Source organism: Haliotis asinina, chromosome 8 (assembly GCF_037392515.1).
Source record: "Haliotis asinina isolate JCU_RB_2024 chromosome 8, JCU_Hal_asi_v2, whole genome shotgun sequence".
Classification (NCBI taxonomy): Eukaryota; Metazoa; Mollusca; class Gastropoda; order Lepetellida; family Haliotidae; genus Haliotis; species Haliotis asinina.
In genome coordinates, this window is record NC_090287.1 from 13466610 (window position 1) to 13490806 (window position 24197).

At 40.8% G+C, this 24197-nt stretch overlaps 2 protein-coding genes across 2 annotated transcripts in view; one reads left to right on the forward strand and one right to left on the reverse strand.

Moving 5' to 3' along the window:
• The window catches only part of LOC137295069 (uncharacterized), a 50194-nt gene extending 49112 nt beyond the window's left edge, over positions 1 to 1082 (forward strand). The window contains exons 3-4 of the mRNA XM_067826339.1: positions 144 to 186; positions 607 to 1082. Coding sequence (XP_067682440.1) covers positions 144 to 186; positions 607 to 819 — 256 coding nt within the window. The 3' untranslated portion in view covers positions 820 to 1082. The remainder of the gene's footprint in view (positions 1 to 143; positions 187 to 606) is intronic.
• Positions 1083 to 9959: 8877 nt separating this feature from the next.
• Positions 9960 to 17839, reverse strand: LOC137293452 (solute carrier organic anion transporter family member 3A1-like). Its single transcript, XM_067823988.1, has 9 exons — positions 17110 to 17839; positions 16600 to 16686; positions 16142 to 16318; positions 15212 to 15376; positions 14666 to 14852; positions 13519 to 13645; positions 12762 to 12916; positions 10546 to 10610; positions 9960 to 10291 (listed from the first exon to the last, which is right to left on the reverse strand). Exons 1-9 carry the CDS (start codon positions 17837 to 17839, stop codon positions 9960 to 9962), a joined length of 2025 nt encoding a protein of 674 aa, XP_067680089.1.
• Between the last annotated feature and the right edge of the window lie 6358 nt (positions 17840 to 24197).

Genomic DNA, 24197 nt, shown 5'->3' on the forward strand with positions numbered 1-24197 from the left:
TCATTTGGATAAAACATTATAGATATTCGCTTCGTTGTTCCTGATTGCCATTTTGCAAATTACCAAAATGGCCACAAGAATTTAAACAAACCACAAGCAATAAACACTCGAGGAACTTAAATGTGCCACCTTTTATCTTCCAGATACCGCCAAGAAGAAAACTCATACAGAATCCACAGCCAAGATGTAAGGAGTTCGTCTTAATGAATTTCAGCCAATTCAAACAATTCACTCCAGAGACAATGAACCGACACATTTAAAAGTCAATACCATCCCAAGTAAAACAAGTGGCCTGGCGGGAATATGAACTAGTCTTGCGTAAGATGGGTGAATAGAAACCATTAATGTTAATTACAAGAGTAAAGATTTTTCACCAGAATATTCAACAATCACTTTAAAAGCTAAAGGTTTGCCAGGTCGCTGAGCGCGCTTTTCTTAGAAACATTAACAAGATGCACTTGATCGCGGAAATACATTTTAGCACGAGGAAACAGGATTTGGAAACGGGAAATGGCAATATTAGAATTGACGTAGTTTTTACATTATTCATTCTCGAGTTCAGATTGTGCGAATCGGTGCATTCAAATCTCATATTTTTTATTTCAGAAATGTGTCGGGCCGGACGAATGTGGCGCAATGTCAGACAGCGCGTTGTTACCAACAATGGGTTTGAAAGCAAAGCAACATCACTATCATGGAAGATACAGACACCATGGTGTGCGAGACACGTCTTTCACCCAAGTACATTTTCCAAATGGATCTTCCAGACTGTTACAAGAAATATTACCTGTAGAAGAGATGGAGAATACCCAGCTTTGAAGATCGGGGTTCCATGGATGTGTGGATGATGAGCCGGATGAACAGTGCATCATTGGGCATATGTGGATGAGGAGATGTTTGGGCATATTATCACATTCATATTATCTACATCGATTGAGATTGTAAGGGAAAGTGATACTGTATAGTCTTGTAATTCATATTACGCCATATCCACGCCTTAACGCTTAATTATTTTGTCACATACACATGGTATCATTACAAATGTAACTTGCCCTGAAATACTAAAATACGTGCTGCTTTAATTAGAATTTGTTATACAGAAAATCAGTATTCAATTTCATCCACGAAGAAAAACCCCAGTAAATTAACAAAACAGAAGTCATTAGAACCACGTTCGTTCCAACTCGATTTCCTAATTTTGTGTACAAGACGGGCTCCTTGTTTAACAAGAAATGTGTAAAAGAACAGTGAGGTTTGAATAAGTGTATCATGATAATTGGTTGGCCCACGAGGACGTGTAGAGGAAGTTTGTGTTTGTACAACGAAGCATTTATTATTCATTTATGGATCCGGAAGTTCCAATGTTTGGTATTGTATAGTAGTAATGCCTCATTATCCGTAACGTACGATATCATCGTATCAGTCTAATGTCATATGGCACAAATGGGTGTGGCATTACGTGCTTGTAGGACGTAGGTCCGAAGTGACCCAAATGTAGCAGAAAGTAAATAATTTGAAGAGCGATCTTTTTCCGAATTTTGATGAAGTAATACTTTAATTGACCACATATATGATATGAGCGAAAGCATATTAATTTTTTCCCATTCGTTTACGAGATCGACAAAAGACACAAGGCTTTAAAACAAATCCATCAGCAGTGCATTTATACGACAACGTCCGGCATTTTAAGCTACTTCCATACCTCTCATAACACAACTTGATTTGACAATAACCATAAATTAAATAATTTCTGTTGAGCTATTACACGCATACTTTATACAAGTGGTGATGTGTGTGTGTGTGTGTGTGTGTGTGAGAGAGAGAGAGAGGGGGGGGGGGGGGGGGGGGGTGCTTACGCTTCTGTACAAACACGTGCATCTGCAAAGGTAATCAAACTGCAACGCTGTCTGAGCAAATGCACTCGCATCATTCAACACAATCTCACTGTAAAATGTGTTTTTACTTACCAATGTGTTTTTACACACGAAAAACATCGCATGCAACAACAAAACGAAATAAAGTATTCCAGGACATACGATACTCCACCCACGGTTCTTACAACAGATTTAGCGGAGTTTCTGAAGACAACTGAACAGATTTGTTTAAGATGGACTATGTGGTAACTGATGCCCACTCAGAAACAATAGCCCCTTTCCTTTTTCAGACATTCGAAATAGAATATCCATCATCACCACTATATTCCAAAATATTTTGATATTTACGTCTATTTACGTCAATGAAATATTAGATATAAGACGCTAGCTAGCACACTATGCCGAGAGACACACACACGCAACTTTACCAGTATCAGTAAACATTTACCAGTATCAGTATACATTTAGCAGTATCAGTAAACATCATTGCTAAATATATGCTTGCACTATGTTACATGTTGAAAGAGATTTAAGTATCAGAAAACATTTAACAGTATCAGTAAACATCATTGCTAAATATATGCTTGCACTATGTTACATATTAAAAGAGATGACCTATATGATTATATCTGATACTTAGACTAGTATCAACAAAGAGCATTAACATATTATGAGGAAAGAAATGATCTTTGCGTCAAGTGTCTGTCGTTCGGAGTACTGGTATCACCATTAAGCAAGTCGGTGAAGTTTACGACCTGTGAAGGTTCGGGTTAGAACTCAATTCAGCAATTCATGCTTGTGTAAGAGGCAACTAACGGGTGGTCAGGTTCGCTGACCTGGTTGACACGTCATTGCTCCCCAATTGCGCAGATCGATGCTCATGCTGTTGATCACTGGATTGTCTGATCGAGACTCGACTATTTGCAGACCGCCGTCATATAGCTTGAATATTTTGCTGAGTGCAACTCCAAAGCCCATGGTAATGAATATCTCCAGTAAGGATAACCGTTTTGTGGTAATAGGTCTCAGGTAACAGGTTGTTGTCGTAAGAAGTAACTACATGTAAATTGAAAGGATTGTCAGCTTCGGGTATCAATTATGGTGCCAAGTTTGATGATAGCAACAAACAAACATTGCGCATGGCATCATATCAGCGTGTATGTGCCCACTTGTAGTCCGAAATTATATCAGTAAGGGCTCAAAGCCTGATATCTACAAGCATATTAAATGTATCGAGATTCTTTTATTTTTGTACAATGTCATCACCTATATATATAATGTTGTATTTTGGTAATGTATATATATATATACTAATTATACATGTGGATGCGAGTCGTTCGTAACTGCCCTAATCTGTACATGAGACAGAACCCTGGAGTGAGTTTAGTTTTACGCCATTTTTAGCAATATTCTAGCAATAACACGGCGGGGGACACCGGAAATGGGCCTCACACTTTGTACCCATGTGGGGAATCGAACCGGGTAATCAGTGTGACGAACGAACGCATCAACAACAGGGTTACTCCCCAGCCCCTAATAACCTTGAACACGACCCACTGGTGTTAACAAGTGATGAGTCCACTTTCTGAAAGTGTGCTCAAATTTGGACCGGCCAAACTGGGGTTCAATTTAAGCAATTCGCTTGGATATCAGCCTCAATCAGACCTCCATCCATTTCAAGTGTCGGTTCAATGGTCACCTTTTACGACCGTCGTTAACGAAGCCACTGGGAACCTGCATGATAGAGATAATGTAGAAGTTACCCACAACCAACTAGGACGCGTCTCTTACATGCCAGCCTTTCAAAATAAATATTCTTGCGAGGTTTCATGTCACGGTTTATCGAACGATTTGGGTGTTGAGTTACCAAATTGGGGCGTATCAACTGTACGGATGAAGACTAATGTGGACTTTGTGTGCTTTCTTAAGTAGTTTATGGACGTGTATTTTGGTTGTGTGGCTATCGATATTTCAGGCTTGAGATTCAGGAAGTGAGAATAAAGACACGAGGCCATCTGTGGATTCTATGTGTGGTTTGGATGAAAAGAAATGTGAATGGACACTCTGAACTTGGACCGATTTATGGAGATTTTATTTTCAGATTAAGAAAATGGGAATGAGATCTGGGAATTGGTCTTCAGATCGGGATTTGGGTGGAAATGAGGATGTAATAGAGTAGGGGTATAAGAAAAGAGAAACGGGATTTTTTTCAAAACTCAATTGGATTAAAATCTGGGCTTTGGGTCTTGATTTCAATTTGATATTGATAATGGTCTCATAAAACCAAGATTCCATATTTCATGATAAGAATAACCTTTCAGTCTTCAATTACTCAACGAGGAAATTAGTTTAATAGTTTTCGTAAAGTGGAGTACATAATTGTGTTGACTGGTTGTTTGGTGCGATTAAACACGTTTACCAGATCAATAATTGTCAGCTTTAAATACTTGTTATGCATCACATTGTATTGAAATGTCACCTGTCCTTCACCGCTCATTATGTGTTTATGTTTGTTGACATTGTATCTGTTATGCACATCAAACGGACATTTACTTGTCATCACTGACATCTGGAGAGGAGTGCCACATTTTTGTAATAATTTGTTATTGACATGAATGTCTAGTATAATAAAACTATTGATATTTTTACTATCTGCTATCAGGTGTCGTCAATCGTTCAACACATTTTGGGATTGTTGGGTTGGATTGAAATATACAATGATAAGTATTTCTCGTTGACGTGAGGAATACGAAATCTTGCAGATGGATTTCAACAATGTCTGAACACAAAGAGCGCAGCACAATCCGCAGGAATCAACAGCACTGTATGTAGAAAGACACCATTTGATATTCACACTGAAATACCTTGAAAGGCATATTATTTCTTGGTCATAATTGGCACAGGGGACACAAAAAGGAAGTAAATAAGGGGTAACTTTTCTGAGAAGCATTTTTAGAAGTTATGTGGGTGAAGGAAAACAAAGTTCTATGGATAGTATCGGTATGGCGGTGTTAGTATCTACACAGAAACGTTACACTTATTGCAACAAAGACGTCAACATCCCTAGAAGTTGGCTTTGATTAAAAGACTCGATATTTAGGGTAATCAAAGACAACGTCATCATACGAGATTGGAACAGATGGACTTGAGCACAAAACCACACGATTTCTTGTCCCAAGTCAATGGTATTGCTTGTTCAAAGCGTTTCAGCATGTATCAAATGTCAGTCCCCAATCTGTCCATCCCGATCAATGGTTCCTGTCTTAAGATTCAATGTTTTCTTTCGACACATTGTACTGCTCGGTGTTTGTCAATCCGATGAAGAACAACACATCCTCAGCTGAGAAACCTCAAAGCATACACACACGGTGTTTCAATAAGACATCACGGATGCCTGTAAATAAACAAATCTGGGTCAGGTAAACCTATGGTTATCAGTAGCACCAGTGATTTACGTCATCAGAGCATGGTAAGGTACAATGATCGCTCGTCCATCTCTTACTGGGAATTCGGGTTAGAATACGTCCCTTGCACTGCACGCTGAGGGGATGAGTGGTCAGTTTTGGTGACTTCGCCACTGTACACCAACGGCATGTAAACGTCAATGCTATGTCCCATTATCTACATAGGGCGGTGGGGAAGCTCAGTGGTTAAGGTGTTCACTCGTCACTCCGAAGATCCGGGTTCGATACACCACATGGGCACAACGTGTGAAGTCCATGCCTGGGGTTCCCCGACGTTATACTGCTGAAATTTTGCTAAAAGCGGTGCAAACCTAAACTCACTGTTTTGCGCCATATAGCGCGACTATTGCTGACTGCGACGTTGAATAACAAACAAACACATCCAGTAATGGCAAACATACAGGACCCATTCTTCACCAGAATCCAAAGGTTGGAATGAGTATCAGATGATCTGTCATTTGTCGACTGGCTATATTGCAATAACATTCCGCTTATTATTTGTTTTTGTTGCTTAATGACGTACTAAACAATATTCCAGCTATATGCCGGCGGCTTGTAAATAAAGGAGCCTTGACCAAACAATCCAGTGAGGATCTATCAACTCTGTCTGGATGGTGATGACAAGCTATCAATCACACCACACAGTCTGACCACCCTAAATCCATTTGGACGCATCTAGCAACAAGTATTGGAGTTTATTGTGGATAAGTTCCAAACAGGAAATCCCACAGGGGACTCTCATTGAGAAACTGCTTCATCATAAAGGGTTTCAAATACACAGCTTTAGCATCTAACTTAGTCTGGGCTGCTGATGAAGGAGAAGCACAGACTAGGAGAGAGATGAGGGTCAATGATCCTTCAAGTCCAGGCCCATAGGCAGCTGATGTCTTCTGATTAAATCGGGATTTGCTGGTTACAGCTGATCATGACATTTAACCTATTTCAAGTGCGAGTTCATTATTTATCTATACAGCGATCAGAGAAATGTTTCTCTTGAATGAATCAGTCATGGAACAAATTGGTATTCTTCATCATTTTTAGAACGTAAGGAGCACAAGTGTTCGGTTTCGACGTATTTTTAACCATGTAGGGTGTTTAGGTACACAATATTTTCCGGTGTGAAAATCATACCAATTGTATAAACTGTTAAATATGATAACAGTCCAATAAAATAGTACCGGTCATGTATTGCCTGTTAAAACGGCATACACTGCTGCCTAGAATGAAACAATTTTGACGTTTTTGTATAGTACTGTTTTGGGCCAATTCCTTAAATTTACTCTGCTCGTTGCTCTTTACTGTGAAACTGGGATGGCTTGTGTCCTGTCGCGTTGTGACCATGCAACCTGTTGTGAGCTAACGTACGTATATGCGTGTGCATTTGTACAAGGTCTTACTTGTTGCGGTTACTAGTGCTGGTATGGAAGCTGGACCAGGGCGAACACGGTCTGAAAATACTGAAGTCTATACCAGACAATTTAGTGACTGATATCATGGACATCGATCTAATCAACTCGGATACCATGACATGCATCCACAAAGCATTCATTCTGTCTTAACCCTATCCAGTGGACCCTTTAAACCGACATGTGTTGGGACCGGCAAAATATGGAGAGCCAATATAGCGGATGCTGGTCATGTGAGCGTTAAACTGTACTAACAGTCCATTGGGCGGTCTTTATTGTGCCGAAGTACGGAGTAGGTTGACGCCGGATTAGAGTGCGTGTAAATGATCATTAATTCAATAGCTCCTGCCAGGACCAAATTCTAGTGCCGATATTAAGGGGATGACGGATTACAGGGATGCCGGTTTCGAGGGTTTCCACTGTTTACCATATCTTACGAATGGTATAGCTTTACGAACGCCTTGTGGATCGGGACACACGTCAGCATGTCTGACCACTCCATTCCCATTCCTCGCCCCTAATAACAAGCGTTAGTTGGTGAAGAATCTTTTAAGTCGGAACTTCACTGGTACATTGGCTTATGACAGTTATGAATACCTTTAAACCAGTGCACGAGTTTACACAACTGATGTGACTGAGATCCGCTTAATGATATGGATTAATACAATAACCAGACATGCAATGCCTATTCAGGAAAAAAATAACAGAATATTAAACAGAGAATGTGTTTGAAAGTAGTTCACATATCTTTTTATTGTAATTACTTTATTTTCCTTTGCAAACAACATTTTATCCGATTGTCTCATAGTTGCCCAAAGCAGTAGCATTAGAATTGTGGTTTTTGATACAGCATCATAACAGATAATGTCGAAAATGACGTCATAACAGAGGTGTGTCCCTTACTTGTTATGTGCCGTAACTGTCTCTGTCGGTTCAACTCGTCTGGTTGCCAGGTGATGCAGTGAGTGATGGAACACATGTGTGGGGAATCGAACCTGGGCCTTCGGGGTGACGAGCGAGCAGGTGTGTACCATTAGGCTACCCCCCGACCCCGCCACGGGTGGAACGCTTGCCACCTGCCTCTACCTGCCATTCACCTGTCGTGTTACATTAACAGCTCTATAGAGCTAAAATAATAATCATAGTTTCTCTCAACTCACGCACATTTGCCCTCAAACGCTTCCACGTATCGGTGTGTTAAACGGAGACCTGTATGCTCAGGCTTCATGATGATAAAGCAATCTACCTCGGAGCTGAGATGCCGTCTTCGGTCTGAATCACATAACAACACACTAATTCGTTTACGGTGCACTCATTACAAACCTTTCTCAGATTTTAGAAATTTACATAACGAAATAGGAAAATGAGCACAACTGTTTTTTTTTCGAAACAGAAACTGCAGTCAAATTGCTTATTACTCAAGTTTTATTACCTCAAGTACAACACCCTCTCTCCCAGATGCACCACTGTCCATTAATGTAATTTCTGCGAAAACGGAGATGTGAGACATCTCGCTTTCTGCTTGGAGGAACAGTAATAGACGCGAAATGAACACGTGCAATATTGTCATATTCAACCAAAGTTCTTCATAAAATATGTTTGTTCTTCGACAGAGCACCTGCACCTGTCCCCAAATATAGATGACTCTGTTAGAGAGGGAATATTTCAAGGAATGATATTAATGAAATGAAGTTGTAAAACAAGAAAATGTTAATTACTAAATGATTATAGGTAAAGCAACTTCGATACTTCAACTTATCAAATGTAGTGTTATAAAGTGAATTTCATGGGACCATTGCCGTCTTGCTTCTTCGCTTCCTATCAGGTTGTTAAAGTAAACCAGCAACAGTTACCTCCCTTATGCAAAACAGTGCGTTTGAGGGAATATTGAGGAGCCTCAATAAAGGATCTTTGACACTTTGGTACACGTATGTTAATGGCACATGCGGTCTGTCTGAGAAAACATGATGCCGATGAATCACAATCTAAAACCGAGTTGGTTCATGATAAAACATTCATTTCAATGCAGAATGCAGTGAAAAAGTCAGGCCAACTCTGTCTCTATTTCCGTGTAAAGTTGTACGAGGGGAAGTTACAACCAACTATTGCATCAATTTCGTGCCATTCAGGTAAGTTTTTGCGAAAACCTGACCTGTGACCTAATATCAGCTTGATGAATCAAGACAAATCGAGTCTAGCTTCATATTCCTCAAAATGATTAAAAGTTGGGGACATGACCTTGCGATCTCAAGGCAGCCACCGGTTTGCCTTGTCCAGGTTTTACAGACTAGGCCCCCCTTCCCCTAGCAACCTTAGCGATACGATGATCGTAGACTCAAAGTAAAGTGTGTCTTACAACACATACGCTAAGATCGTTTTTTGGAATCGCGACCAGTATTAATAAATCTGGAAACTGACTGCGTAGTCATACACTCAGTCAGTAGGAAACTAGCAGTTACATCGTGGGGGTATACAGTAATGTCAGAAAAACATGTAAACTTTTATATGTTATGGCTAGTGCGTGTGCGTGCGTGCGTGCGTGTGCGTGCGTGTGTGTGTGTGCATGCGTGGTCACCCATTCAACCACGGGATAAAAACGAATCGGCGTAATCGGCAACGATTAATCATTTGTGTACCCGACCTTCTCCACCCGTGGAAATCTGGGTTAGAATTGGTCTTCAGCAATCCATACGTGTCGTAAGCAGGCAAGTAGCAAGCCCTTTATGTTGCCTGTACTTGACTCGTTGCAAAACTTTGTATTTAGACAGCACTGAGGGCTTGGTCAACCTATTTACCAACAATCATCTGTCAGCCCGGGTGGTTTTATGATGGAAGCTACACCCTGGTAACAGGCGACTCAAGGGAGCGGCTGGTCACTCTCGCTAATTTAGTTGACACATGCCGTCGTAGTGTGAAGATCGATGCTCATGTTGGTGGTCACTGGATTGTCTACTCCAGACTCAATTAAAAATTACAGACCGCCGCCATATAGTTGACATTTTGTTAAGTGCCACGTTAAACAACGAAAGAACTAACAAACCCAACCTTCTCCGTGGTTTCTAAATGTTCGCAGGACACATTCAATCTCATAATATTCATCTTTTTCTGTTTATAATACTCAAATTCTAGAAAACGCTTCACACATTTTCCCTCGTTATATGTATGACTCCACCCCACAGCTGCTCGTGTGGTGCCCAGAGAAGGAAACGGTGTTTCTAATATTTCTGAGAGTTCCCCAACGTCCCACTGGCGTTGTTTGCAACGGACTTTTCTCCGTCAATTTGAGATATCTTCTTCGTCAGGACGACATTTTGTGTTTGCCCTTTGCTCTCAGTTTTCCTGTCTTCCCAGCGACACACAAGGAAGGATATGACAAGAAGGATGAAGGATGCGATTTTGATTGACACTTCCAGACCAAAGACCTTGTATCGGAGATCGACGATGTCGTACAGCGAGCAGGCACTGTTTCCCTCAGAGGAGCTCCCTTGCAGGATTTTACAGGCGCTGTCGATAACTTTACCATACACAATTGGAGCTGGCAACCAACCTTGAAGAGAAGAATATGTTTGTGCCTTTTCATTAATAGGAATTAAAATATATTAGCTGAATTTTGAATAATATGTTTGAAAAGTATACAATTTGTGTTCTTCTTGAAAATGATTTAAAGGATTTAATGGCGCTTTAAGCAGTATTTTAGTTACATCATGGCGTCATACAGACTGACCGTATCAGCCAGTTGGGACATGGTCTTAACAAACCAGTAATCGCGTTTCTTTGTTTGATATTCTTGCACATGCATACCAAGTAATGTTGTGACAAAGTTCAACATGCCCATTGCAATGGCCTTGTCTCTTTCCTCCACGCTTCTGGAAGCAAATAACAGCATACATTAAATGGTGTGAGTGATTTTAGTTTTACGCTGCTTTTAGAAATATTCCAGCAATATCACGGCGTGAGACACAAGAACTGGGCTTCACACACTGTGCCCATGTGAGGAATCGAACCTGGATCTTTTGTGTGACGAACAAACGCTTTACCCACTAGGCTACCCCGCGGGCCCAAGATGATGTGGCGTTGATATCAGAAGTCGCCTTGAAGTTGGAAAAGAGGACGATCGGATAGTTTTTTATTATGAGACCGTTCTCGTAAATGATGTTAAAACTGACGACCAGTGTTCATAGTCCATGGACATCCTTTGAGGTTATATTGGTGAATAAATTCAGAATAATAATAATAATAATAATAATTCAGAATAATCATCTTAGTATTGAACTCTGTTTTGGCATGACCTGTTTTTGGTTGCATGGCCGTGATATAGTGTAAACGGTCAAGTCGTTCATCTGCAGGAAGCGAAGGAATGCACACTGAAAACAACCAGTCCCATACCTAGACTCGGACAGTCAGCATTGGCATCATCTTTACGACACATTTGTAATGTATGCTCAGTCAGTTGAGCTTAAATTTCTGCAGATAGCCTTTCCCTTCAAGAAGTATATTATTAATTTCTGTAGACCAACATGTCCGACATTGAAAGTAATGAGCGCATGGCCTTCCCACTGACCACGTAATGAAGAAATATGAATTCAAAGAAAATGATTGAACTTGTAACTAAAATGTGTACGTATGCAGATTCGAACTTATCCCTAGATGGCTAAACGATGCCGCTCTCTCACTCACTAAGTTCTCATCGGTCATATTTGAGAGACATGCGTCCAGGAACTGACAAGTTCTTTGGAGGATATTTAAAAGTAATGAATAAGCAGTCAACAATTTTGCTGAGATCAGCTTCTATATTTTTCAGACAGACACGAAGACGCACCCGAAGGGTTAAGAAATACTAATAAAAAAGAAGTTGACATATAAAAGTCTTGTAATTTTGATTCAAGGAATGATAGCTGAACGACGATGTACGATATTCAGGCAAAGTATACAGCAGATACAAAATCACTTGCCGACAATGTATGAACTTTATTTACCAGACTGAGATTAGTCAGTGTTGTGATATGTACCGGTATGTACATAGCCGCAGGTAACAGAACTACATTGTCTGATTTGTTTTCCGGAATAATGTGTGTCACAAGCGTGGATGGCACGTCAACTACACAGGGGACTGATGTGATAGAGATTGCGATGGCGCTAGGTGAAGAAGGGGGACAGAGTGATTGCATCACTCATGCGCCGAGAGATAACACCATTGCTGTAAATCTATGCCATTGTAAGCCACCCCTGTGCCACCTGCATGGCTATTATTGTTTGTTTGAATTTTAACACCTCATTCAGCAATCTTCTAGATAACTGGCTGTGGTCTAGATACACGTCTGGCACCGGTTTTTGTCCTGGCCAACTGTCAACTTCGATGTTTGTCGGCCACTATCCTCGAAAACATGTATAGTCTGTTTTGCTCTAAATCGGACCGATGAATTACAATCTAACTCGAAAACTAATAAATATATTTAAATACTCAATATATAATGAAATACTGTTCATAATGAAAACATCATACCAACTCTGTGAGGTTTTTGCAGCTTTTTGTTCCAAAAATACAGAACTTGTTTAACAATTTACGATTAGAATATTGACTTAGTTCACTATTTGTCACGATGGCGCGGGTGAGGGAAGGGAAAGGGACAGCCAGGTCTGACCGCACAGCACAAGTTAATGAAGAATAACTTAGTCGGCACTTGTGCATGTGCTTCTCGAACACCTGGCTGTCCCTTTCTCTGCGCTCCTTTCTCGTAACAGTGAACGGTGTCAATATAATTTTTAAAGATAGTTTGTTAAACAACTTTTTTATTTTTGGTACAAAAATCAGAGAATATCCCAAAGACTTGGTGTGATTTGATTATTGGCTCATTTCTAACACAACTACAGTAAAGTATGGCTTTAACGAACCCGAAGGAAAGAGGGTTAGTATAGTTCGTCATAAGCATTTCGACAGCATTTGACAGGGGATAAAGAGACAGTTCATCATATTCATTGTTCGTTATATGCACAGTTTGCTATATTCCAAAGGTTACCTCAAGAACACCATGTAGTGTGGAAGGAGTGCAACTGTCGCGAACATTGTCATTATCACCGACGTCGCAATGTAGGGGATGAGGTAGTTACAGCCGTTGTCGCAAATACCTGGGGTGGCAGTCATCCCTTCGACACGTGAACAGTTACTGTATACCTGTAAATGTTGTGACATCTTTGACTAGCTAAAATAATTTTGCGACTTCACTGGCAACCATCTCTTCTCCACATTCTTCAGTGAGTGAACAATCGCCTATTTGGGCAGTGAGTTTAGTTTTATGCCGCACTCAACAGTATTACAGCTGTATGGACGCGGTCTGTCAATAATCAAGTTTGGACTAGGGTTATAGGTCACTACAAGGGTTGATGAAGTCCAGTTCTTCACTGTCCTCTACGGGGGACATTGGGCATCCACTGTACTTGTCTATACTCACTATGAATCATGTTTCACATATGTCTCGCAAAATCAAATCACAGTATAATTTGTGAATAAATACTGGGCAAAGAACAGTCCTTCGTTACATAAGCTGATCTATGTTGCATCAGCCTTTTGGCATCCCCACGTACGAAGCTTGAAAATAGCACAGTATTACAAGATGATTTTTTAAACAACTTTTTCCTTAACTGATAAAGAAAACGTCAGATCTCAGATGATGGTACAACGTCTTCCTTATGTTTTGTGCACCTATCTCAACTTCGAGTTATGTAATCATTCGTCGTTCTGATTCGAACCCAAATGGACTATAAGTATTGGCTTACATCTCCTGTGTGGTTCCAGCAACCCGCTTGACATGGAGTAGAGTAGGTTACGTGATCAGCTCCACATACGGGCAGAAACGACGTTCCACTGCAGAAGCATGCTTGGCCAGTTTCGTTGTCATTTCGGCTGTTGTGAGATATAAACTTTGTAGTTAACACGATTACTGATCAAAAGTCGTAAAACCTCAATTACCCATCAATGATGCACTGAGGGCAAAGCCTCTTGAGGTCGCTTTGAGCACGATCACGGTTACAACAGGGAGCGACCCGTGTCTATCCGGGTTAGAACTGATCTTCAGTAACCCATGCTTGTCGTAAGAGGCAACTATCGGGATCGGGTGATCAGGCTCGTTGACTTGGTTGACACAATCATGCCATCGCATCCCAGCTGCGTAGATCGATGTTCATGCTGTTGATCACTGGATTGTGTGGTCCGGACTCGATTATTTACAGACTACCGATATATAGCTAGCATATTTTTTCTGAGTGCGGCCTGAAACTATACTCACTCACTCACTCGTAAAGATTACCTCCAGTGGGAAGAATCGTTTTGTTGTCTCTGGTAATACGTTTTTTGTCGAAAAAGATTCACATATTTAAAGATCGACGTCACACAGCTGGAATTATGCTCAGCGCGGTGTCAAACATCAAACCAACCAGCAGCACAGTGAATGAGTTTAGCTTTATGCCGGACTATATTCCAGTTATATTTCGGTGGTCTGTAAATAATCGGGTCTGGACCAGACAATCCAGTGATCAATATCATGAGCATCGATTTGCGCAATTGGGAACGGATGACGTGTCAACCATGTCAGCGAACCTGACCACCCGACCCCGTTAGTCGCCTCTTACGACAAGCACGGTCGCCTTTCATGGCAAGCATGTGTTGCTGAAGACCCATTCTATCCCGGATCTTCACGGGTCTCCACCAGCACAGAGAGGCAGCTACAAGTTGTAGTAAAGTGAGAAAAGTCTAAGATCCTGCATATTTATGGAGCAGGTAAACCAAAAATCTCATAATCAAGTCGAACTCGAAGGATTCGAACTCTCTGTTTTAGGATTCTACATATCACCCAAACATACAAAATTTGAAATAACGTCGTTGGATTTGAATTACCGATGTTACATGTCTTCATATTAAACTCACAAGAAATCGACTCCTTCAATGGGGGTATTTTCACAGCCAAGTATGAGGATACACGCGTTGAGAGCAATCGTCAATGACTGTACCGCCATTATCAGCTTCAGGCAGCCCTGTCGCGAAAGGTTGAGTCTGCCGGTGATGACGCCGCCCATGAACGTTCCAGCCGCCGACGTTACCAGATTAGATATACCTGCAAACATGCATTCTCCTCTTCATTTCGTAAACATGGGCATGCATTATCAACCTCTGGGGAGTGGGTGTGCATATACGAGGCCTCGTCGTTGCAAGAATGTCATGCATCCTTCTCAGTACCGTCGGCATGTTTTTTAATTCATTTATAGATATCCATTTCACTTGTAGAACGTACCGGATTGTGGCATGGCCTCGTGGTTAAAGCGTTCGCTCGTCTCGCCGAAGACCCATGCATCTTCGAGTCTCAGAATGGGTGTATGAAAACCATTTCTGGTGTCCCTCTCTGTGATGTTGCAGGAATATTGCAAAATCGGGGTAATCCTAAACTCACTCACTGTAGTACTTGCAATTGCAAACCTAGAATTAGACTGGCCTTCCATGCTGGTATATTGAACTGTTGCTCCACATACTTCGGCGCAAATGAGATTAAACCGCTGATGGCAAACCCGTACATACAGCTGTTCATTAGGGAGATTGTGTACACTGGTCTGGAGAGAACTCGCAGAATAGACAGAGGCAAATCTGGAAGATTGAAACAAGACAAAATATATTGCCAAAATATATTTCGGAGTTAGTGCTTGATTATGTGATGCAAGTTATAAACGTCAAGTGAAACTGATATTGGGTCGTAGTGCTTGATGATGTTCGTTTCCATTCAGGAATATTAGAGATCAACGGCGACGATCTGTAGATAATGCAATCCTGTGATCAACACCATGCGCAACATCATGCGCACTGATGCGATCAAATGTGTCATCCAAGTTAGTGAGCCTAACCACCCGATCACGTTAGTCACCTACGACAACAATGCGTTGCTGAAGATCAGGTCTGAAGCGGATCTCCTCGGGTTGCTCGGATATGTAAAACAATCTTTTCAAATAAATGTCCCTCACATCAACACCAAGCTGATGAAAGAGGCGCTAGGCCTCACTCGTTCACATTAATTTTAACTGACAGGTAGGAGATAGACATTTGCTGGCGTGCAGACTGTGATCGCATTCAAGCATCACTACAGAGAACAACTAGGACTAAAGAAAAGGTGGAGGTAAATAGTTTAAGAAGAGACTTCCCTCAAAGGATCCAATCTCACCTGAAGTCTAGACTATATCGTTAATACACTCTTGGAAGCTGAGACATTGTCTCATTGTCTCCGACTGTTATCTACAAGACGGATGCACATTGTACTATAAATATTGGGCTGGTAGACAAACAAAATCATGTTTGCGGAACTTGAATCAGTTTGCTGGAATTTCCAATTTGTTGCGCTTTCTCCCTATTTAAGTATACCTTTGATCTTTCCAAGTGCTGTTTCCGTGTCTGGAATCTCGTATTTAGGGGCCCCTGCAAGTCTTTTTGGGAAAAGAAAAATTGGAATAGACACAAGCAGTGCAATTCCTCCGAAAACAACGAAACCCAGCCACCAAGCGCCAATCCAGCGAGGATCATTAGGAGTCAGGTAGGTACCTGGAATTAGGAAAAACGACATACTCGAAATGAGGAACACATTGTAGTTTGATGTCCAAGCCATTCTAACGAAACGAAAATGAAATACATAGAAACAGCATTCGAAAATCATAATTATTTGGTGGCTGTAAGAACGAGTCATCTGAGGAAGTGCAATTTCGCAAAACATGCGGAAGCGGAAATGATATTAAGGTATTTGTGACAATAAACATGATTTCATATAATGTTTATGTATGAATTTTGACATTTATATGTGTGTGACTAAATGATGCGGTAACTACTTTGAAGATCCACTGGAATCTTGGACAAGGCACTCCCAACCACGAGTGCCACAGATGGTCCGAATAGCATGGATGTCATCAACGCGCCTGAAACCGGGAAGTGGTATGCATTTTACTCAAACTGACGTCTGGGGGCCTTGTTATAATCCACTATAATACTTATCGTCGTTTTCAGAATGTGAAAATAATTATCTATTTCAATCCTGTGTCATTGCCATGATGTTCCAAAGAGGTTTAAAACGGACCGTCATATCCCAACCTCTCTAATGTTCGTAACAACACAAATATGTTTCGTTTCGATCAAACTAGGTGATTTATTTAGTATGGCATGCTAGAAAATATAGGTACGTGTAAACCATTTCTATACAATAATTGATTCACAGCATTTCAGTGTATGGAACCTTGATTTAAACTTAACCATAAACCATAAACCATTTAGACTGAATGAAACTGAAACACTGGTTCCGTGTAATAAAGACGAGTTATATAAGTAAATATTGGAACACTTACCTATATATATAGAGGTGTGTGCTCTGTTACCTACGTTGTTATCAATGTAAAAACTGGACAGTGGAATGCGTGGAGTTTTGGCAACACCTTGCAGTGCCATTGCAAACCCAATGACCCACAACGCCAGTGTCGACTGACCAGTCTCGTAGGTAGCTTCTTCTTGAGCAGGTGAACTGATATTGGTCACATTACTCTCCCGACACACGAACTGGGTTTCGTACGCACTGGTCGTGTTCGATGCCTCTTCCGGGAGTCTGACAGGATGGATGAAATTCGCCAAGCATGTCAAAATTCCGGCAAAGCCAAATAACATCCCGTTCGCGCCAAGGATCCTTGGTATGTGACCATGTTTCCCGAAGTGGCTAAAGAATACGGCTGCAGCGACGTAGCCGATGTCGTTGCTGCTGAGGAGAATCCCGCTAATGGTGCTGCTGAAGTTAAACTGTTTCTCCAGGGTGGTGATCTGTGACGACAACATTGTTGTCAGCGTCTGCATAAACATGGCGACAATACTGTATGAACATACGAATGCTATGAGGCTACCACAAGGCTGACAAGCCTGGGGTTTACACGACCCGATGCCACATTGTGTTTCCTCATTAGCATCCTCATCCTTTGTGATGTTCTTCTCATCCTTTATCTTGTCCTCGAAGACCGAACGAGAGCGCATGAAGAACTTGTAAATGCTAGCCTTAGGCATTCCTACGACTGGATCCTGTGCGCTGTTCATTTTTCTATAAGTGAAAAATTTATGTTATACATGGAGAAAATAATCCTTTAAATAATATTATGTATGATATGTTAATACTTATGATTTCATACCAGTTATATAAATACATGATTTGTTATGCATATATTTACCCAGTATAGTCGTCCGTCGACTCACGTTTTCGGATAATGGTTTTCTCACTAATTTTCAAATAGATTCCGATCGTGCAATCACCGAAGTTAATGTATGTGCAAACAGAAACCATTTTTTAAAACTCACTCTAACGTGTCAAAAACTTTACTTTCTGCAATCGCCTTCAGACGATCCTTTCACAATATCAGTTTCTCTCTCGTCATCGTGTGCCAGGAATAATAACAGTTAAACAAATTAATTAAACGGACGATAACTGAGGAAAAGCGGTATCCTGGGCCTTTGCTTGAGTGGTTAGGATCCCAGTAACATATTTATCATTCCGTCCATCACAAGTTTTTTCTTATAAAAGTTCAGCTATTTGCAAATCACCTTCACGTATAGGTGAGTACGGCGTTAACTAATTATATGAAAAGCACTTTAGTCCGGAGACTCGATATTCCAGGTTTTACAGCTGTACTGTGTATAATTTTAAAGTGTATGCTTTCTTTACCCCGGGAGTGTATGTCAGCACACAAGGCTCTGACGCAGAAACTAAGCTCATGACCATATAATTGTATTTGGTGAGTGAGTGAGTGAGTGAGTGAGTAGTGAGTGAGTGAGTGAGTGAGGTTAAATGTGACTTATATAAAGGTCTCGGTATACCATGGTCTCCATTGTATGCTACACTAGTGATAGATAGATGCATTCAGGTTCGTCGGTAAAAGCTAAATCCTGTTTTTGATCTGTACTTGAGTTTATAGCACAATGAAATTGGTCTCGGCGTTCAGCTTCTTTATGGATTGCTGCCCAGAGGATCGAAATGATCCTCACAGTCACTTATAAACGGGTTACTGTGAACCTGAAAGATATGCACCGTAGATCTTGCAAAATGGTATGTAAGAGAGTTTAGTTTTAAGCCGCACTCAGCTATATTCCAGCTATATTGCGGTGGTCTGTAAACAATGGAGTCTGGATCGGACAATCCAGGGATCAACAGCATCAACATGGATCTAAGCAGTTGGGATTCGATGTCAACCAAGTCGGTGAGCCTGTCCACCCGATCCGTCACCTCTTACAACAAGCGTGGGTTACTGAACATCAATTTGGACCCGAGTCTTCACGGGTTAAAAAAGGAATGAATCTCATACTTTTGTACCGTGCTGTAGGGGTGAAAAGATAAAACTTTTTCAGGATGTAACACTTAATACGGCGCGCGCCGTTTTACTCATGTTCACGTCAAATCTCGTAGAAACGTATTGATTCTGAATATTTGAATTTTGAACAACTGTCAGAAGAAACATGCTAAAAAAGAAATAGTTTTGAGATATTTGACGCATAAAGTGTTGGATGAACATAACATTTAACGAGAAGTAACTATTGTATCAAATACATCGACAAGAATTGTTACGCCTTAAAAACCTAAGTACAACGTCGGTAGAACATATTAAATAAATTTGTAAATTTCGTAAACGATGCAGTTGCCAAATTCGCCCAAGAGAAAAGTAATATGCATAATTTCTAAAAAGTCATATTTTCATGTGTATTCATATTACAATATAATTATTGTGTCATTTCACGTCATTCTTAAAGGATGCAGTTGCTAGTTTCGTTCAGTTGAAAAGTAATATGCATATATTCTAAAAAGTCAGATTTTCACATGCAACATTTTTATGCATAATTACTGTGTGATATGAGGTTACCTGAATCAGTCAGTTCTTCACAAAGGGGTTGCGTCCGGTGCACAGACCGAGTCTTGTCACTCTTATACCTGCAGATCGGCTGACCAAGTCACCTCCAGCTACCTGTTGCTGTGTCATAGCACTGCTGGTATGAAACTAGTCTGATCAAAGAGATTAATGTTGATAAGGAGCCGTTCATAAGTTCAACGTCCCAACACATCGTATGAGTTCTATGGAGGCTAGATAGTACAGTCAAAAGCTGATTTCAAGACAGTTAACAGTTGCACTTTTGCTTACAATTGTCGCAGTTCAACTGCAGTTGCGAAATCGGGTTGGTTAATAAAAACCCTAATTCGACACTTCGAAACATCTTTAGTTCAACCAGCTTTATTCGTTTGTGAAGCAGACTCCGCATGAAAATACAATTTCTTGAGGTCGAAATGTTCAAATCGTATTTAGAATGAACTGGGTGCATCTCAAAACTACGGAATTGGCGTTTAGTTATTCCTGGGATGCTTGAACTGGTCCCCCACACAATAGCTACAATGACGATTGTTTGTGTAGACCTCGATCAGAAACAGGGGACTCTTAAGTCGGTCAGATGATTGCGCTACCACTAACCGATATTGTAATGTTCCACTGGGGTGTATCTGTACTAGAGTTCAAGGTTTGAAAACATGAACTGTCATGATGTGGCATCACACATGTTCTGCATCTTTTTAGCATCTTTGTAGCGCCGTGATTGCGTTTCAGTCACTGGATGCACACACTTCGGGAATCGAACCTGATATTATTCTGACGACTTAAGAGCTTAATCGACATGCTACTTAACCACCTCTTATGTCTAAGTGTGTCAGAGGCCGTGATAGTTGTAAACACTGTCATCAATTTGGTTTCTTTGTTTATTGTTTAACGGTGTACTCGGGGATATTCCAGTTATATCGACAGTAAATAATCGAGTCTGGATCAGAAAGTCACGTGAACAGTGTGAACATCGATGCCGTTAGGATACGATAAATAATATGAATTACCTTCAAGTTATGTAATCTCGCTTGTAGTTAGGGCTTACAGGCACACAATGAGCCTAAGTATACTACTACTAACTACTACTAACTCCTCCTCCTACTACTACTACTACTACTACTACTACTACTTGCATTTATGTCACCCCGACAATGGATCTGTGTGCACAAGAGTATCATTCTCAGCTTCCTTTGGAATATGCAACCCAAGCTACCTGTGAGTTGTTGGATAGTTCGGTCAGATTACCAGATTCTTCCGGGTACCCAGACATATTATGAACTAAGTCATTTGGCAAAAACACTGGACCTGCCGCATGCCTCTCAGTGTGGAACAGAACCAAAACCCAACAAACGTTTAGGAGTCAAAGTCTGAAAATGTCAAGGAGTCTTCTTGATTGACGTGGCTTACTGTCACCTGATTTGTGACCTGTGCGCTTTGCATAAGACAGCATGCCACTACGAATGGCCACCTCGATCGCCTTGCGCAGCTTGGCAAAAGTCTCTGCCACTAGCATATGCAAAAGCATCTACCAAGAAGCAACCCTCAATTCTGCAAGAAAATAAAGATATCGACATAAACGCTTAATAACACAAGCTTCATGCCTTCGCCTCATGAAACTAGGGTGAACTTACGGTCACGGTCATCAATTCCTGTGAGTCCAGGGATACAACAATTGCCGATAACAGGGTACTTGTATGTACAATGACAATGCACATTGTAAGTTTACATCGTATTGTAGTCACCTGTGGACATCAAGCTCAGGGCCGGTAACCCAGGCGGCAATTGTTATTTGATATCATTTCAGGTCCCGTATTGATTCCAGTCTTGGTCAGGAGGGACATTTTATACTGAAACAAAATATTCGGAATGTTAAAAGCATTTTTGCAATACTTTGCCATCCATGTAATCGTGATACACACTGCGTGCGAGTCAAACAGTTACCTTACTTAGATTTACATAGATTAATTGAGATGAGTTTGAACATCATTGGTCTCCATCGGGGTTCAGTAATGAAAACAAAGCGCAATACTATGGTGTAGTCTATGAGTCAGGATTTTACAGCCGCGGCCAATGACTTCAGAGCACAGTGGATGCTGACGGTTACTGTTCGGATGAAAACTACAACAACTGATTTAAACACGACCTGTTCGATGAACGATGAAAGCAAATGTTCAAGATTGAATCAGTGAACCCTCTTCAGCGCTAACCTCTTTAATCTAGAAACCTCAATTTAATCAAGATTGGGTAGTACTGTATGTAGATAATCGAAGAAATACTGGAACGGGATTTTATGGGATCGACGCGGCAGGTAACCCGGATGGAATATTCCCCCACCATCTGTGCTGGTCGTACTGGACGATCGTTATCGACGTTTAATAATGCGATGTGATAAAGATATAGGTATCGGATTGAACCACCATTCCGCAGTTTACGAAGCTCCAAAACAGATGGTGTTTAACAACAAAGGGACGCAACTCTTGGCAATCATTGTTAAATTGAACGACTTCTCCCTTCTTACCGGTAGAGATATCTTCACGTCAATGCAGTTGAAAAATGGCACGGCTGTTAACTCATAGCTAACGTACGGTCCATAGCTGATGTGAGAAGTAAGATGCATAAATGTCTCTCTTTAGCGTGATGAAATATCTCCGAGAAAACATAGGCACATGTATCACTGTTGATGGTGCATCAAACCGTAAATTCTACTTCTGTTCCCAGCAATCATTTTACGTTCGCTCCGAACACATGGACCTGCCAACACGCAGCTGGGATAGAAAGGCGAGGAACATACTTATCCAGCATCTGCAAGTGGCGCTGCGCTAAGGGATGAGCTCCTTGTGGATGTCATCAGTTTCCGGTCAACCTTTATGCGCTCCTCTTCGAAAGGAGCATTTGAATAGACGATCTTAAGTAGTGCCAGTCACCAGATACCAAGTAGTTTCCGAAATAATAACACAACACAGATCTTCTACATGTTTAAAATCTATATAATATCAAGAATAATATCCTATTTTATGTTGTTTGTTGTATATTCCACGTTAAGCAATAGTTCAGCATTATGAAGACCAACTGTGAACAGCGTCTGAGTAAGGGAAAATAGTCACCGATCTCATGAGCAACATTGCTGACTCCTTTGACAAAATAAGTTGCTACATAAGATAACCATTAATCTGTATTGTGATGTTGAAAATGCACCAGTCAGCAATTCCTGACAGTGAGACTCAGAACGCATCATGCACGAAACATGTTGTGTGTTTGAGGAAGGTAGAAGTTCGCTAAAATAAAACTTGTATATTAAAGTGCATTAAAAAGCAATTTGTGACTCCCGCTTCATGTTTACTGATAGAGCATGTTTTGGAGACACCCTTTTCCAGATCACTTCATCATGAGGACAGAAGTGATTCTAATGTTTTCACTATTCATATATCATGCCAAGGGTGTAAGCTACATACTAACTGGCCACACAAGTGCCAACTCCCAATACATTGTAAACAGTACCAGTTTGAATATCTAGACACAATGTTTGTGAAAGATCAAAGTGTGGGTGTCAGCCCCTGTCTAAATCTAACTAAAGCAATCCAAATCTTTGGCTGTTGATTATGACGGGAATACATTCAGTATCGTTCTGAACACATTTCATATGATATCACCTGAGGACATATCATTATCCAAGAGGTGCCAAAGACATACTTTTTCCTTTTCCGCAATTATTTTACAAATATCATACCCCAGTGTGTTGTGATAATTCATATCTCGTGAACCACATTACCCACAAATGTAAAACTGTGGACCTGATTTTGCTAAAGATCCCTTCATAATCAAATGATAACTTTATAAACATTGGACATCGAGAAGATAGTTAGGCTCCCTACTTTTTGACATCCCCTCGTACAACTTGTGAATCCCTGATGAGAGCACAATTTTGATACCGGCATCATTACAAATGAGTGCCTTCGTGAGATAAGAACCGATTCACATATGCAACACTTTATGAGAATCCATTGCGAATCCCCAAATACCATTAATGACCCTTGATGTGTACGTTGTTACATTCATGGGGACACATTATCGACCCTTCTTTGTTTTCTTTGTTTGGCATCAAGAGACTTGCTTGACAACGACATTATAATCTGGGTCGAAACGTCGCCTATATAGAAACAAGCTGCATATCCATAAGATTTGTGCTCATTCTTGACTCTTCTTTTTGAAAGATGATGTGGTTTACGTGATGTCTTGTTTTATGGCCAGGTACATTCTGCACTCATCAGGAGAGGAGGGACCTCGGGATGAATTTCGTCTTCTGTAGAAAATGGTCATGCTGGGATTTGGGTAGTTAAGACAATCTAATGCACCTGCATTCTTATGCAAATGAATCATTGTTATACCAGAACGAGACTTAACAAAGAGATTCTGTGGGAAGAAATATCAGAGAATATATTGTACAGACAACACTAAACATTCCTGAATCATGACTCATTTTAGACCATCCGTTCCTCGTCATGCGAGGCATGGGTGTCGACTTTCGTACTACACCTACATCCCCG